This window comes from Symphalangus syndactylus, chromosome 21 (assembly GCF_028878055.3).
Source record: "Symphalangus syndactylus isolate Jambi chromosome 21, NHGRI_mSymSyn1-v2.1_pri, whole genome shotgun sequence".
NCBI classification, from domain to species: domain Eukaryota; kingdom Metazoa; phylum Chordata; class Mammalia; order Primates; family Hylobatidae; genus Symphalangus; species Symphalangus syndactylus.
The window spans coordinates 32,076,241-32,088,711 of NC_072443.2; the positions used below are offsets into that span (position 1 = coordinate 32,076,241).

The window sequence follows — 12,471 nt, forward strand, 5'->3', positions numbered from 1 at the left end:
ACTGTGCTTGGTGTGGAAAGCTAAAAGGATTTAATTGCTGCCTGCAGAGTTTGCAGACTATTAGGAAGAGTCTGAGGCCAGTTAATGGGAGTAATAACTGGTCCTAGGTAAAAGGAGAAACTGTTGAGATGGGAACTGATCCTGACTGCCAAAGGAAGAATTGAAAATAACAGTCCACACTATCCCATAAAGTAACCTTGGGCTCAAACAGTGGGGCACACCATCGAAGTCAGTTCAAGAATCAAACATACAGTGTTAAAAGCCTACTCAGAATCCTGTTCCAATAATCTTTGGTCAAGCATCAAAGAAAGGCTATGTTCTGTAAAAATATACATGAGATGGCAACCTCATGGATATACTAGTGTCCAGATTTATTTGAAGAGCTTATATCATATACCTACTGAGAGGGTGTTAAAAATCCAATTAACTCTCAAGATTAAATACTCCCAAGATTCAAGGAAAAGGGAACTAAGTTGTCTTGAGTCACAACAGCATGGTGTAAATGTTAAGAGGATGCGTCTGGAATCACATCTTTGCTCAAATCCCACCTCCATGACTTACTAGCTGTTGGTCAAGTTACATAACCTCTCTAAATCTCAGAGTACCCATCTGTAAAATGAGAATAACAGCACCTTCCTCATTGGAAGGGTTGCTGTGAGCGTTAAATGAGACAATGTATTTAAAAGGCTTGCACAGTGTATAATACATATTAACCCCTGGTATATTTTAGCAGTTATCATCATTACTATTACATGCCAAACATGGTACTGGATGCTTTTACATATGGGTTAAATGCCCAATAATAACACCATGAAACAGGGAGTCTCATCACCATCTTTTAAAGTGAGGAAACTGAGGCACAGAATAGTTAGGTGACTTTTTCAATGTCACATCCGGTGATTGGTAGGTCAGGCAGTGTTACTCTAGAGCACAAGCTCTAAAACACCTTACCACATGTCTATCAACCCTTTGCACATAGGCTATAATTATTTTTCTCCAGTTCATCACTTGTATTTTAACTTAATGGTGTTCCCTACTCTGCTTTCTCGTAATATAAAGTTTTCATTTTTATGCATTCAGATTTGTATTTTATGTTTTTGATTTTCTTGTCATGCTTAATTATGCCTACTTCAAACTATAACACTTGTCACTCCTCATGTTTGGTGTGTGCGTGTGTGTTTTGTTTTGGTTTTGAGACAGGGTCTCGCTCCGTCACCCAGGTTGGAGTGCAGTGGCATGATCTCGGCACACTGCAGCCTCTGCCTCCAGGGTTTAAGCGATTCTCCTGCCTCAACCTCCCAAGTAGCTAGGACTACAGGCATGCACCACCATGCCTGGCTGATTTTTGTATTTTTAGTAGAGATGGGGTTTCACCATGTTGGCCAAGCTAGTCTTGAAATTCTGGCCTCAAGTGATCCACCTACCATGGCCCTCAAAGTGCTGGGACTAGAGGCATGAGTCATTGCACTCGGCCTCATGTTTTTATTTTATTTTTGTGCCTTATTATTTGTTATTGTGATCTGTGTGGAGTTAATTTGGGTGTAATGTACGAGGGAGGAATCCAGCCTTTTCTACAAATGGATTAGCCTATTATCTCTTCACCATCTAATCGAATAGTTCAGTTTTCCTCACTGATTTGCATTGCTTCATATACTAACATGACCACATATTTGTATTATTTTATAGCTTCTATACTACTTTGTTAATTTCTGTGTATATTTTCAGGCTTATAAAAAATTGCATCAATATCACACAAAAAATTTCCATATACCCTTCATTCAGACACCACTTCCAAATGTTCTCATCTTACATAACTTTGGGCTAATTATGAATAAAGGGGTACAATGTTTCTATCCGAATGCTGAGATTTGGGAAACTTTTCACATTTTTCTTTATACTCTTTTGTTCATTTTTTAAAAAAACCCAAGGAACATATTTTACTTTAAAAAGAATAAAGTTTTTTCAATAAGCAGGTAAAAATAAAGTTTGATTAACTTCCAAAAACTAGCTGGTACAGGTGGTATGCTGTAGGAGTCTGAATGAGAAAGACAAGTATGTTTTAATGCAATAATGAGTTTTAAGTTTAGCCTAACAAGAATGTATGGGATATAGACAGGCAGAAAAGAGACAAGCCAAGTGTTTACAGTGAGGAAAACGGCATAAGCCAAAAAACTGAAATAGGAATGAATATAACTTGTGAAGATCAAAATGAGAAGAGTCTAGGGGCTTAAAAAGGTGAATACTGGGGAGGAAAAAAGAGTTAAGTACATTGTGAAAGACCTTAAAATCTAAGGTAAGGAATATGAATTTTGTCCTCCAGCCAGAAAAGAAGCCAAGAAGTTATAGGCAAGGTACAATTACTGTATTTATTAATATTTATCCAACAACTATTTATTTAGTGCCCACTATGTTACACATACTGTTACAGTCCAGGAATAGTGACTAAAACAATAATCCTCATGAATAAAACATGCTAGTTGTGTTTTATAAAGATTTATGGGTTTTTGTAGATTTTTGGTTTGGCTGTGGGACGAAATGGGGCAAGGTGATAAGGGAAGTGTCACTTAGGAGATAGAAGAGATAGAATTTGAGCTGAACCTTGAACATTTGAGTCAGGTAGAGAGACAGCGGGAAGGTATTTTAGAAAAGAGACAATAGGAAAGAGAAGCATTGGATGTGAGCAGATATGCTCACAAGGTGTTTGAAAGCCTATGGGGGCACCCATTTAACTGGAATAAAGGGTTTATAGAAGAAAATGAGGTTAGCTGTGTAGACAACAGTCAAATTGCTAAGGGCCTCGAAAGCCAGATCAAAATTTTATTGCTCTATACTCTATATAAACGGACCTGTAGGCAATGAAAGCCATCAAATGTTATTGAATTCAGAATGACCTGTAATAGCCATGTTTCAGTAAGTCAGACAGAGAAGCAGGGTGAAAAATATCGTGACAAAGGTTGGGGGTGGGATTGAAAGAGGAAGACCAAAGACTATTTAGAGCATTACTGTTATATAATCCAGACAGGCGATGAAAAGAACATGGCCTTGCAAGACAGGTGAAGGGATGGATATGGGAGATGTTTCAAAGGCAGCATCCATGGGTCTTAATGACTACTGAGATGGCCTGGGTAAAGACGAATCAGACATATATTCAAAGCACTAACATTGCCAGGGGTAAGTCACAAGTGGTGATGAAGGTTTGAGAGATGGGTGGGTTTAAAAAAAAACAAAGTTACAGAAGACTGAAAAAATGTATATAGTCTGGTACCCATTTGATATATTGAATTATATAATAAATATCTGCTACTAGTATTGATGGAAGGAACTATAACCTACCTATTTATAGAATGACAACTCTCAATATCTAAAAAAATCATTATATTACTTTTCATCAGATCTCCTTGAGTCATTTCTGTACGGGAGATCTTGTGTGACAGCAAATTTAGTCTAGTGGGCCTTCAATAATAATCCATGTGACAGATTATGAAAATAAAGCCATGACATCACCAGGGCTTCCCAATTTACATAGAAATGCAAGCTTCTTGATAACTTATATCCTATGTAAGTATCTTACTCAAAAATACTCATGACAATCTAGAGACTTATTTGTATTCAAGGACTGGGGCTTTTCCTAGTCTTCTATGACACATAAGAATGTTGAGAACTAATTCCAGTTTCTAGGAAAGGTAAAAACTCATACAAAATAAGAAATGCATGAAGCGCATACTCTATGCCAGCACAATGTCAGGTATTGTCCACAGGTTAGGTTACAATAATCTTAAAACAAGACTGGGTAGAATTACTTGTGCCCCATTCCCAGATAAGAAAGCAGAGTCATAGAAGTTAATTAACTTGCTATGGTCATGTGGCGAGTGACACACAGTCAGGAATTCACCTTGGGCTGCTATTTCTGCCATTGAATCTACCTTGAAGGTATGGACTCAGATCTGGAAGCGACCTTGAAAAGTCCTTGCTTCCTACTTTTTGCTAGGCCCACAATGAAACCAAGAAGAAAATAAAGATCTCTCTTAAGTGGGTTGAAAAGCTACACTGAAGATCAAGCAAAACTGTCTTTTACACCCAGCAAGAAGTGCCATTTGAGCCTCCTCTGAGCAGTGAGCAGCAGAGCTTTTTTCTCTAGCCCACATTTCCTATTCACCTCCAGATGTAAAACTCATGGGGGTGGTAAGAGTTAGTTACCAGAGAAATAAAAGCATTTACTCAGTCATAATGTGTCCCATCACACTTAAACATGCGGCATTTTAATTTCTCCTGTGAAATACCAACCATAGACTTCTCTCATAACACAGATAGGAACACTCAACTGTTTTAGGAAAGCAGAGGAAAAAACATTCTCCTTCAGCAGGAACCAAAAATTAATGGCAACTGATAGGGCAAGCTGTACATAGAACAGTTTTTTCTCCTAGATTACTAAGAATATTTTGTCTAAAAGAAAAATATAAAACATATGTAAAATTTAAAAAATTAAAGTATTTAAGACATTAACCAAAAAAGATCCATCTTCTTCCTCTCTTTGATTACAATACTGCAGTTTTGCCTAGATGAAACTCTAAACTAAACCTGAAATGACATTTTTACTCTAAGCCCATATTTTTACTTCCTTTCAGCGTTTGCCTTTTAAGCTGAAAAGTCTCTCATTCTTACTTGGTACAATGAATTTCTTGCTAAGTAATTAAAAACCAATTGTGTTTAAACCTTTTGAGATACTTGGTTTTACACTGTGTAACTCAGGATTTGGTTTCCAAAACCTCAAACTTAGCATCTCAAGAAAGAATAGTATCTATGGCATGTTTGAAAAAGTGTTTTGAAATGAAGTGATGGGCATTTAAAAATAGAATTCAGAGAGTGCACAGCTCCCTCTCCTCTTTTTTTCACTGGGGGAGGAGAATGACACATCTGCATTATGCTGCCAGAAGGCTGTTGCCATGATTCTGTTGAGTTTCACAAGGGTGAAGGGAGATACAAAGACTACTCATAATTACAGCATAGCCACTGTGAACATGCAAGCAGTGCCCAATTGACATAATGCAAATCAGAAATGGAAATGACTAGCACACCTTGCTACCACCTCATCACTAGAGTCTTCCTTTCCTGCTCCCACTTCCTACAGTGCTGAATATTCTACTATACTTCTAAACATCACAGGCCCAACCCAACTGTCAGAATTTTAATTCAGTACCAGTGTGCTTTCTCATGGCCACTCTTAGGGTAGCTTTGGCTAAATTTCAGATTTCAAGAACACTCAGGAATCAGAAGGACATAAAGAATGTGGAATTCTGTGGACTAGCCTTGAAGCCTAATATCCGTTCGTAATGCTTTCCTTCTAAGAAAAGCTATCTCAAAATTCAAGTAATTAAATTACAAATGAAATTGTGGAAGATGAAGTAATGCCTCACTAATTGCAGTTGTTGGCAAAATCATAATTGGGGTAAGGGAATTAGAGGGGAAAATCACACAGAATGACTTTAAATATATTTTTTAAACCTCAAATAAATGTTCTGAAAAGCAACTCATTCCAAAACAAACCAATGTCATTGTTACAAGCATTCATCATCAGTAGGAGGAACATATCTTTTTCAGTGTTCATGAAACTACTGCTGTGTCATGATACGCTTGGGCAGACATTTAAAATTTAGTCAATGGGCAGATGGTATCTCTTTACAAATTCTTCAAGTTAGCAGTTACAGGCTTCAACTACGCTGTGGTAGTCAGGAAGATGGGTTACCAGGACCTCTTTCAAGGAAGATCTTGCTGCTGAGCTTCAGAGAATGTGGCCAGCAGTCTCCTGCTGTCAGCTTCCGCAGAAAGCCATTTCACCTGGGAGTATGCCCTTCCCAGGGCAACTGGCCTCCAGGGGGTGAGCTAAGCAGGCAACACTTGGCTCTACCAGGTTGGCCAATCTTTGTCAGGCCCGTATCGCAGCATGACTTCTCCCTCTGCCCAATCCTGCTTTCCTCTCCCTTCCTTTCACACGTGTCTATTTCTAATAAACATCTTGCACTCCAAATTGTCTCAGTGTTTGCATCCAGAGAACACAACCAGCTTATGACATGTCTTTTTCATTTACATTCTCACTTCATTTTACTGCAAATCTCAGGAATATGCTTGTGTAGGTCCAACTCTTGGAATTATCATGATACTTAAAGAGCATGCTTCTCAGGGTCTAGACTTCACTTTATTTAATGAAAGGAAGGACTATAGGTAGATTCTCCCTGCATTATCCCACATGGTACACAGAAGAGGATATGATTATTGTCAGTAAGTTCTTTTCTCTATGAAAATTGCCTATGAAACCATAAATACAAAAATAGCACACATTCAGGCATGTATTCATACAATATTATTGATTATTGAGCAACTCCTACATACAAGGTACAGGTGAAAAAAGCAGTGAAAAAGCTCCTGCTCCAGAGGAGTTTGCATTCTAGTGGTTGCGACAGAAAAAATAAATCAGTAATTAATAAATATAATGCAATACCAGGGTCTGTGAGGAAAAATAAAGTAGGGTTGGTGAGAGGACAGAGAATGGTTGGAGAAGCATCTTATTGTTTTAAAACCATAGACAGGGAGAGAATGCTGCAATCCACACACGGCTGGGCTTGCACCGTCACATATACATTTAGAAAGTCACTTTCCTTGACAGTATGTATCGTTTTTGTTCTAGTGAAGAATTCATCATGCTTAATTTTCCTAAAATAATATTTCCTCTGCATTGTGAGTCCACCTGCTGCATGGGACATAAAATCTTAAATCTATGATACTAACCTATATAGCAATTTCGTCTTGGGGAAAGAGCAGCCTGAACCATCATAAGCTGTAGTCAGACACAGCTGTCTCAGGCAGATGGCTTTAGTGGGCAATATCATGAGCTTGCCAGGTTTTTTAAAATATGAAAGGATTTTCTGCCTCATTAGTACTCCATGGTTGACCATCCACAAACACCTGGTGTTCACGCTTCTTCCTCTTGTGGAAATACAACTATACATAGTCTTAGCTCTAAAGGAGTTATGTTATATAATTTTTGTCCAAAGAATCTAATACTTCGATAATTTACAAGAACACCATTTGGAAAAACCCTTTCTCATGTAGTTTGAGATGAAAAATTGAAATCAGGACCAATAAGGAATTGGTGTAGTGGCAGAAGCAAATTAAATTACTTTGCTCCTTCTCAGTACTCAAACTACTTTGTCCAGAAGGAATCCCAGGTGGCCTTCACAGTTCTCTGTTTACACCATCAATATAAGAATGAATAACACAAACAACAGTTTCTTTCCAAGAATAACTGTGTGCATCTCTACTTTTATTTTTCTTCTCACACTTGAGGAGCACTTTGTCATCATCATCTTCAACACACACATTAAGTAAACACCAACATCACCAATTACAACTTGCTAAAGGCAGGAATCAAAACATATCTACACCTTGTTCAACTCTTGTTATGAGGTAAAGCGGAAAAAGCAATAGACTTGGAGTTTGGAGAAGCAGTTTAAATTCAGGTACTGTGACTTATTAGCTTCTTAAAAGATTAAACTGTCCCAAGGTTATAAATTTCAGTGTTTATATCTGTAAAATGGAGATAACATCTACCCAAATACTTTACAAGGTCAGTAAAGAAATGTGTTTTAAAGTACTTGAAAACTACAAAACGATCTGCAAATTAAGGTATTGATATAACTGGAGTTTAGATTTCAATTTTAACATATTATTCTGATATATTTTCAATTGATCAATAAAAAATACCTTCATTCATTTAAGAGGTCTTTATTCAGTATCTTCTGTGTTACACTATGGGGAATATTAAAAAGGATAGCTATCTCTGTTATCAAGGAGCATACAAATCAGATTTCAGACGGGGAAATATGGAGGAAAGATGTGGTTTTGGTTTTTGCCAATGCTGAGTACTTTCTATGTGACAGATATTATTATCGTTTTTTACATGTAGCAACTCTTTTAATTTTCAAAAACCCTATGACAAAGGTAAAGGTAATATTTTTATCTCATTTACAGCTTAAGAAGATGCGGCACAAGAAGTTTGGAAACTTGCCCAAATCTGGAATCCTAGTCAAGTATTAGAGTCAAGTCACACACTGAGGCAAGTTGACCAAAATGTTATATTACGTCTCAAGTTGGGCAGAAAACACAGACACATATATGCATCATTAATAATAACTAACGAGGATTAATAATACTAAGGCATCAATGAGGACTAATAATACTAAGGCAGTATTGATGCCTTAGTATTATTAATCCTCATTATTATGATAAATACAAAGATCATCCTGGGGAGGGGTAGTCAAGGAAATCTTCATGATATGAAACCAAAACTAGATCCAAACTTGTCTTGAGAATTCAGATAAGAAAAATTAAATAAAGGACTAATAGAGTATTACTTTCCATATGTACTTTTTGAGGGTACAATAGGTATATATCCTTGAGTAATATATAATACATAAAATATTATAACATATTATATAATATACAAAATATAACATATATTATTTATATACTATTTAATTTAACACATATTTCTATATAACATATATATTATATATTTATAATACATAATTATATATCTATATATTATTTATAATATATAAATATATTAAGTTTATAATATATAATATATTATTATATATATTATTTATATATTTATATATTATATTTATAATATATAAGTAATATATATTATATAAGTAATTTATATATAATTATTTATATATAAATAATATATAATATATATTATGTTATTATATATTTATATATTTACATATATTATATATTTATAAATATATATTTTACATATATTATAAATATTATATATTATAAATAATATATATTATATATTATATATGGCAAATTAAAAATACCATATATATCTGAAATATCTCATTGTATATGTACTTTTATAGACTAGATTTATTTCATAATTAAAACAGACTTAAAGCAATGTCTGATTACTTATTCATATACCTACCAGTCTTAATCCATTTTATTTAAAGAGCTACAATTTAAATATTTTCCTATAGTCAAGATCATTAAATCTTGGCCTATTAAAATGGAAAATAACTTGAAATAGAATACTTGATGTATTTTCATTATAAAAAATGCCACCAGGCAAATTATTTTCAGTCTGCATGAGTAGCACTATGTCAATTTTCCATGATACAGACAGGAGGCTGCCTCACTCACTCCTCTGGATTTTTATATTTGCTATAATTATAACATTTTATATATATAGGAAAGCAATTTTGAGAGCTACTTTTCAAACAGCATACAAAACAATGGCCAACAACGGTTTCTACTCATTTAAATTTCCAGCAGAACATGTACATTGATTGCTTGTTGGTCCTGCATGTATCTGATGAAACTTACCAAGTGATATGTCTGGGCCTTTAAAACGTTGAGATCAATAAAGTTTTCTTCATTATCTGTCTCTTCTTCCTTAGAAAATAAATTTTAAAAAAATTATTAAAAATTATAATTAAAAAATATATTTCCAGTTTTCACCTATATGGTATACTAAGCTATATTAAGCTTGATATAAAGACTAGTAGTGTAGGAAAGGGTATTTAAAAGCCTAGTGAACGTGTGCATAAAGTAGGGCACAATATTATTAACAGTTCATCTGTTTTTTGAGGTTTTGATGGTACTACTACTTAAATAGAACTATTTTTGTAGTCAATAAAGAAAGGAAAAAAACTGGGGGAGGGAAAGGAAGGGAGCCATTGCTATAGAACTACAGATAAATATAAAAACAGGGCAAGAAACAAGCCCAAGTGGCTGGCATATTTGGTATAAATAGAAAGAATTAATGGATATTTTTGAGCAATATAATTGAAATGGACAAAAATGAGAGGCTGACAGAGAATATTCTCATTTGCTCTGACCAATCACATTGATACACATTTTTGACATCTCATCTCTGGTATGTTCAAGCTTGATAAAATAATGCTTACCAGTACTGGTTGGTCCATGGTACTTAAATCTATTAAAAAGGATAGTATAGGTGGATGCCAAGCTAATCCTAATCTGCAGACCAATTGGATGCAGAGAGCAGGGATAGAAAGTGACCCTTTGAGAACCAACTCCTTCCCCAATATGCAGTAAATATGGAGTCTGAGCAGGTTCTATGAGCATGTAGGACAAAACATGAGCTCCCCTTTTCTTCGTATGTCTTTGCGGTGACAAGTGACATAGTAAGTAACAAAAATTTAACAAGGATATTTCAACCTTAAGGACACGATAATAAAGCCAATGGAACTGGGTCCTCAAGTCATGATTTTATAACGAAAAAAGAGAATGTCAGTTGGTGAACATTTCCATATATAGAACTGTACAAAGCTGTAGTAGATTTCAAAGATAATCCTTAACTTCAACAATTTATAAATATGTAAGATACTGGTTCTCCAAGTATGGTTCTGAGAGCAGCAGTATCAGCATCACCTAGGTACTCCTTAGAATGCAAATTCTAAGGCTCTATCCCATATCTCCTCAGAAACTATGGGGGTTGGCTGGGCGTGATGGCTCACGCCTGTAATCCCAGCACTTTGGGAGGCCGAGGTGGGCGGATCACGAGGTCAGGAGATCGAGACCATCCTGGCTAACACAGTGAAACCCCGTCTCTACTAAAAATACAAAAAATTAGCCGGGCGTGGTGGCAGGCGCCTGTAGTCCCAGCTACTCAGGAGGCTGAGACAGGAGAATGGCGTGAACCCAGGAGGCGGAGCTTGCAGTGAGCCGAGATCGCACCACTGCATTCCAGCCTGGGCGACAGAGCGAGACTCTGACTCAAAAAAAAAAAAAAAAAAGAAACTATGGGGTGGAGCAACTAAGGTAAGGTATGAGAACTATGCTAAACCTTGGAGAACCAGAAAGATTTTAGTAAAATAGGAAACAACATAAATGTAGATTCTATACACTCAAGCGGCATTTACTTTTTTTTAGGGTGGAGTAGTAGGACAGAAGTGCAGACAAAAGTGATCACTTTATATCTTTAAACTGAAGCAGAGGTATACACTTTTGACAAATGGCTTAGTCTAGTCTGTGTTTGCACTAGTAAGAGTCTACTTAACAACCAGAGTAAATGATTGAAATGTCAATGACTCAATGCTCATGGGAGAAGAGACAAGTTTATAATGCTTTTACAATAACCTGATCAGTACTGTTTACATAAGCAATCAATAGATACTTGTTAAACTATACTGGACTGAACACTAATAGGTAAAAAGTTTTAATAGTAGTTACTAGAATGAATCAGCAACCAATATATGGTGCTGTTTCTCCTACAACCAGGATTTACAGGTCTGAGAATCAAGGGGTGGAAATGGAGTGGAACCACTTGCTATTACCCCTAGTAGCCCACTAGCAAAATTCTTGCTTCCTGTTCCCATGACCTTATGCTTTGCTGGCCTAGAGGTCTTAGTTCCAAAAGGAAGAATTCTTCAACCAGAAGATACAACAATGATTTGATTGAACAGAAATTAAGACTGCTACCTGGCCACTAAGGGCTCCTCATACCTCTGAATCAACGTGGCAAAGAAGGCAATTACTGTACTGGCTGGCATGACTGATCCTATTAACAGGACACTGGACTACTCCAAAATGGAAGGAAGAGTATTCTAAAATACAGGAGATCCTTTAAGGCATGTTATTACCATGTCCTGTGACTAAAAATCAACAGAAAACTACAACAACCAAATCCAGGCAGGTCTACTTAATGGCCCAGACACTTCAGGAATAAAGGTCTGAGTCACCCCACCAGGTAAAGAACTGTAACCAGCTGAGGTGCTTACTGAAGGCAAGGGGAATACAGAATAGGTAGTGAAAGATGGTAGTTATAAACACAAACTACAAGCATGTGACCCGTTACAGAAATGAGAATTGTGATTGTTATGAATATTTCCTGTTATGAATATATTTGTATTTTTGTTTTCTTTACTCTTATTCCCTTATCATGTAACACAGATGTACTGACTTTATATCACAGCATTTAAGTATTATTACTTTTAATATTATAATATTTAAGTGATATCAGGGAGAAGAGTAAATATCACTTATGGACTTTATCTCCTCTTGTGGAGAAGGAATTAGAGCAACATCTGTTGTATGCAGAGCAGTTACATTCTATCAGATGAAATTATAACCATGCTATGTATGGTCTTTATTTGAAGATTATGGTTTAAGAAGATGTACATGGGTGGTAAGTTGACAAGGGGTCGACTTTTGATGGTAAATTTTATGTGTCAATTTCACTGAGCCACAAGGTGCCTTGGTGTTCGTTAAACATTATTCAAAGTGTGTCTGTGAGGGTGTTTCTGGATGCGAAAAATAATTGACTCAGTAGACTGAGTAAAGCAGATTGCTATCACCAATGCGGATGGGCTTTATTCAATCCACTGAAGGGCTGAATAGAACAAAAAAGCTGAGAAAGAGAATTTATTATCTTTGCCTCAT

The 12,471-nt window shown here is 35.9% G+C and overlaps 2 protein-coding genes across 2 annotated transcripts in view; one reads left to right on the plus strand and one right to left on the minus strand.

Annotated features, from left to right (window-relative positions):
• The window catches only part of HHLA2 (HHLA2 member of B7 family), a 263,843-nt gene that overhangs the window by 76,062 nt on the left and 175,310 nt on the right, over positions 1-12,471 (plus strand). Inside the window, exon 2 of the mRNA XM_063630628.1 lies at positions 8,026-8,110. The gene's annotated coding sequence lies outside the window, so the exon portion shown is untranslated. The remainder of the gene's footprint in view (positions 1-8,025; positions 8,111-12,471) is intronic.
• Positions 1-12,471, minus strand: part of IFT57 (intraflagellar transport 57) — a 60,909-nt gene that overhangs the window by 35,753 nt on the left and 12,685 nt on the right. The window contains exon 5 of the mRNA XM_055259104.2: positions 9,391-9,459. Within this exon, the coding sequence (XP_055115079.1) occupies positions 9,391-9,459 (69 nt within the window). The remainder of the gene's footprint in view (positions 1-9,390; positions 9,460-12,471) is intronic.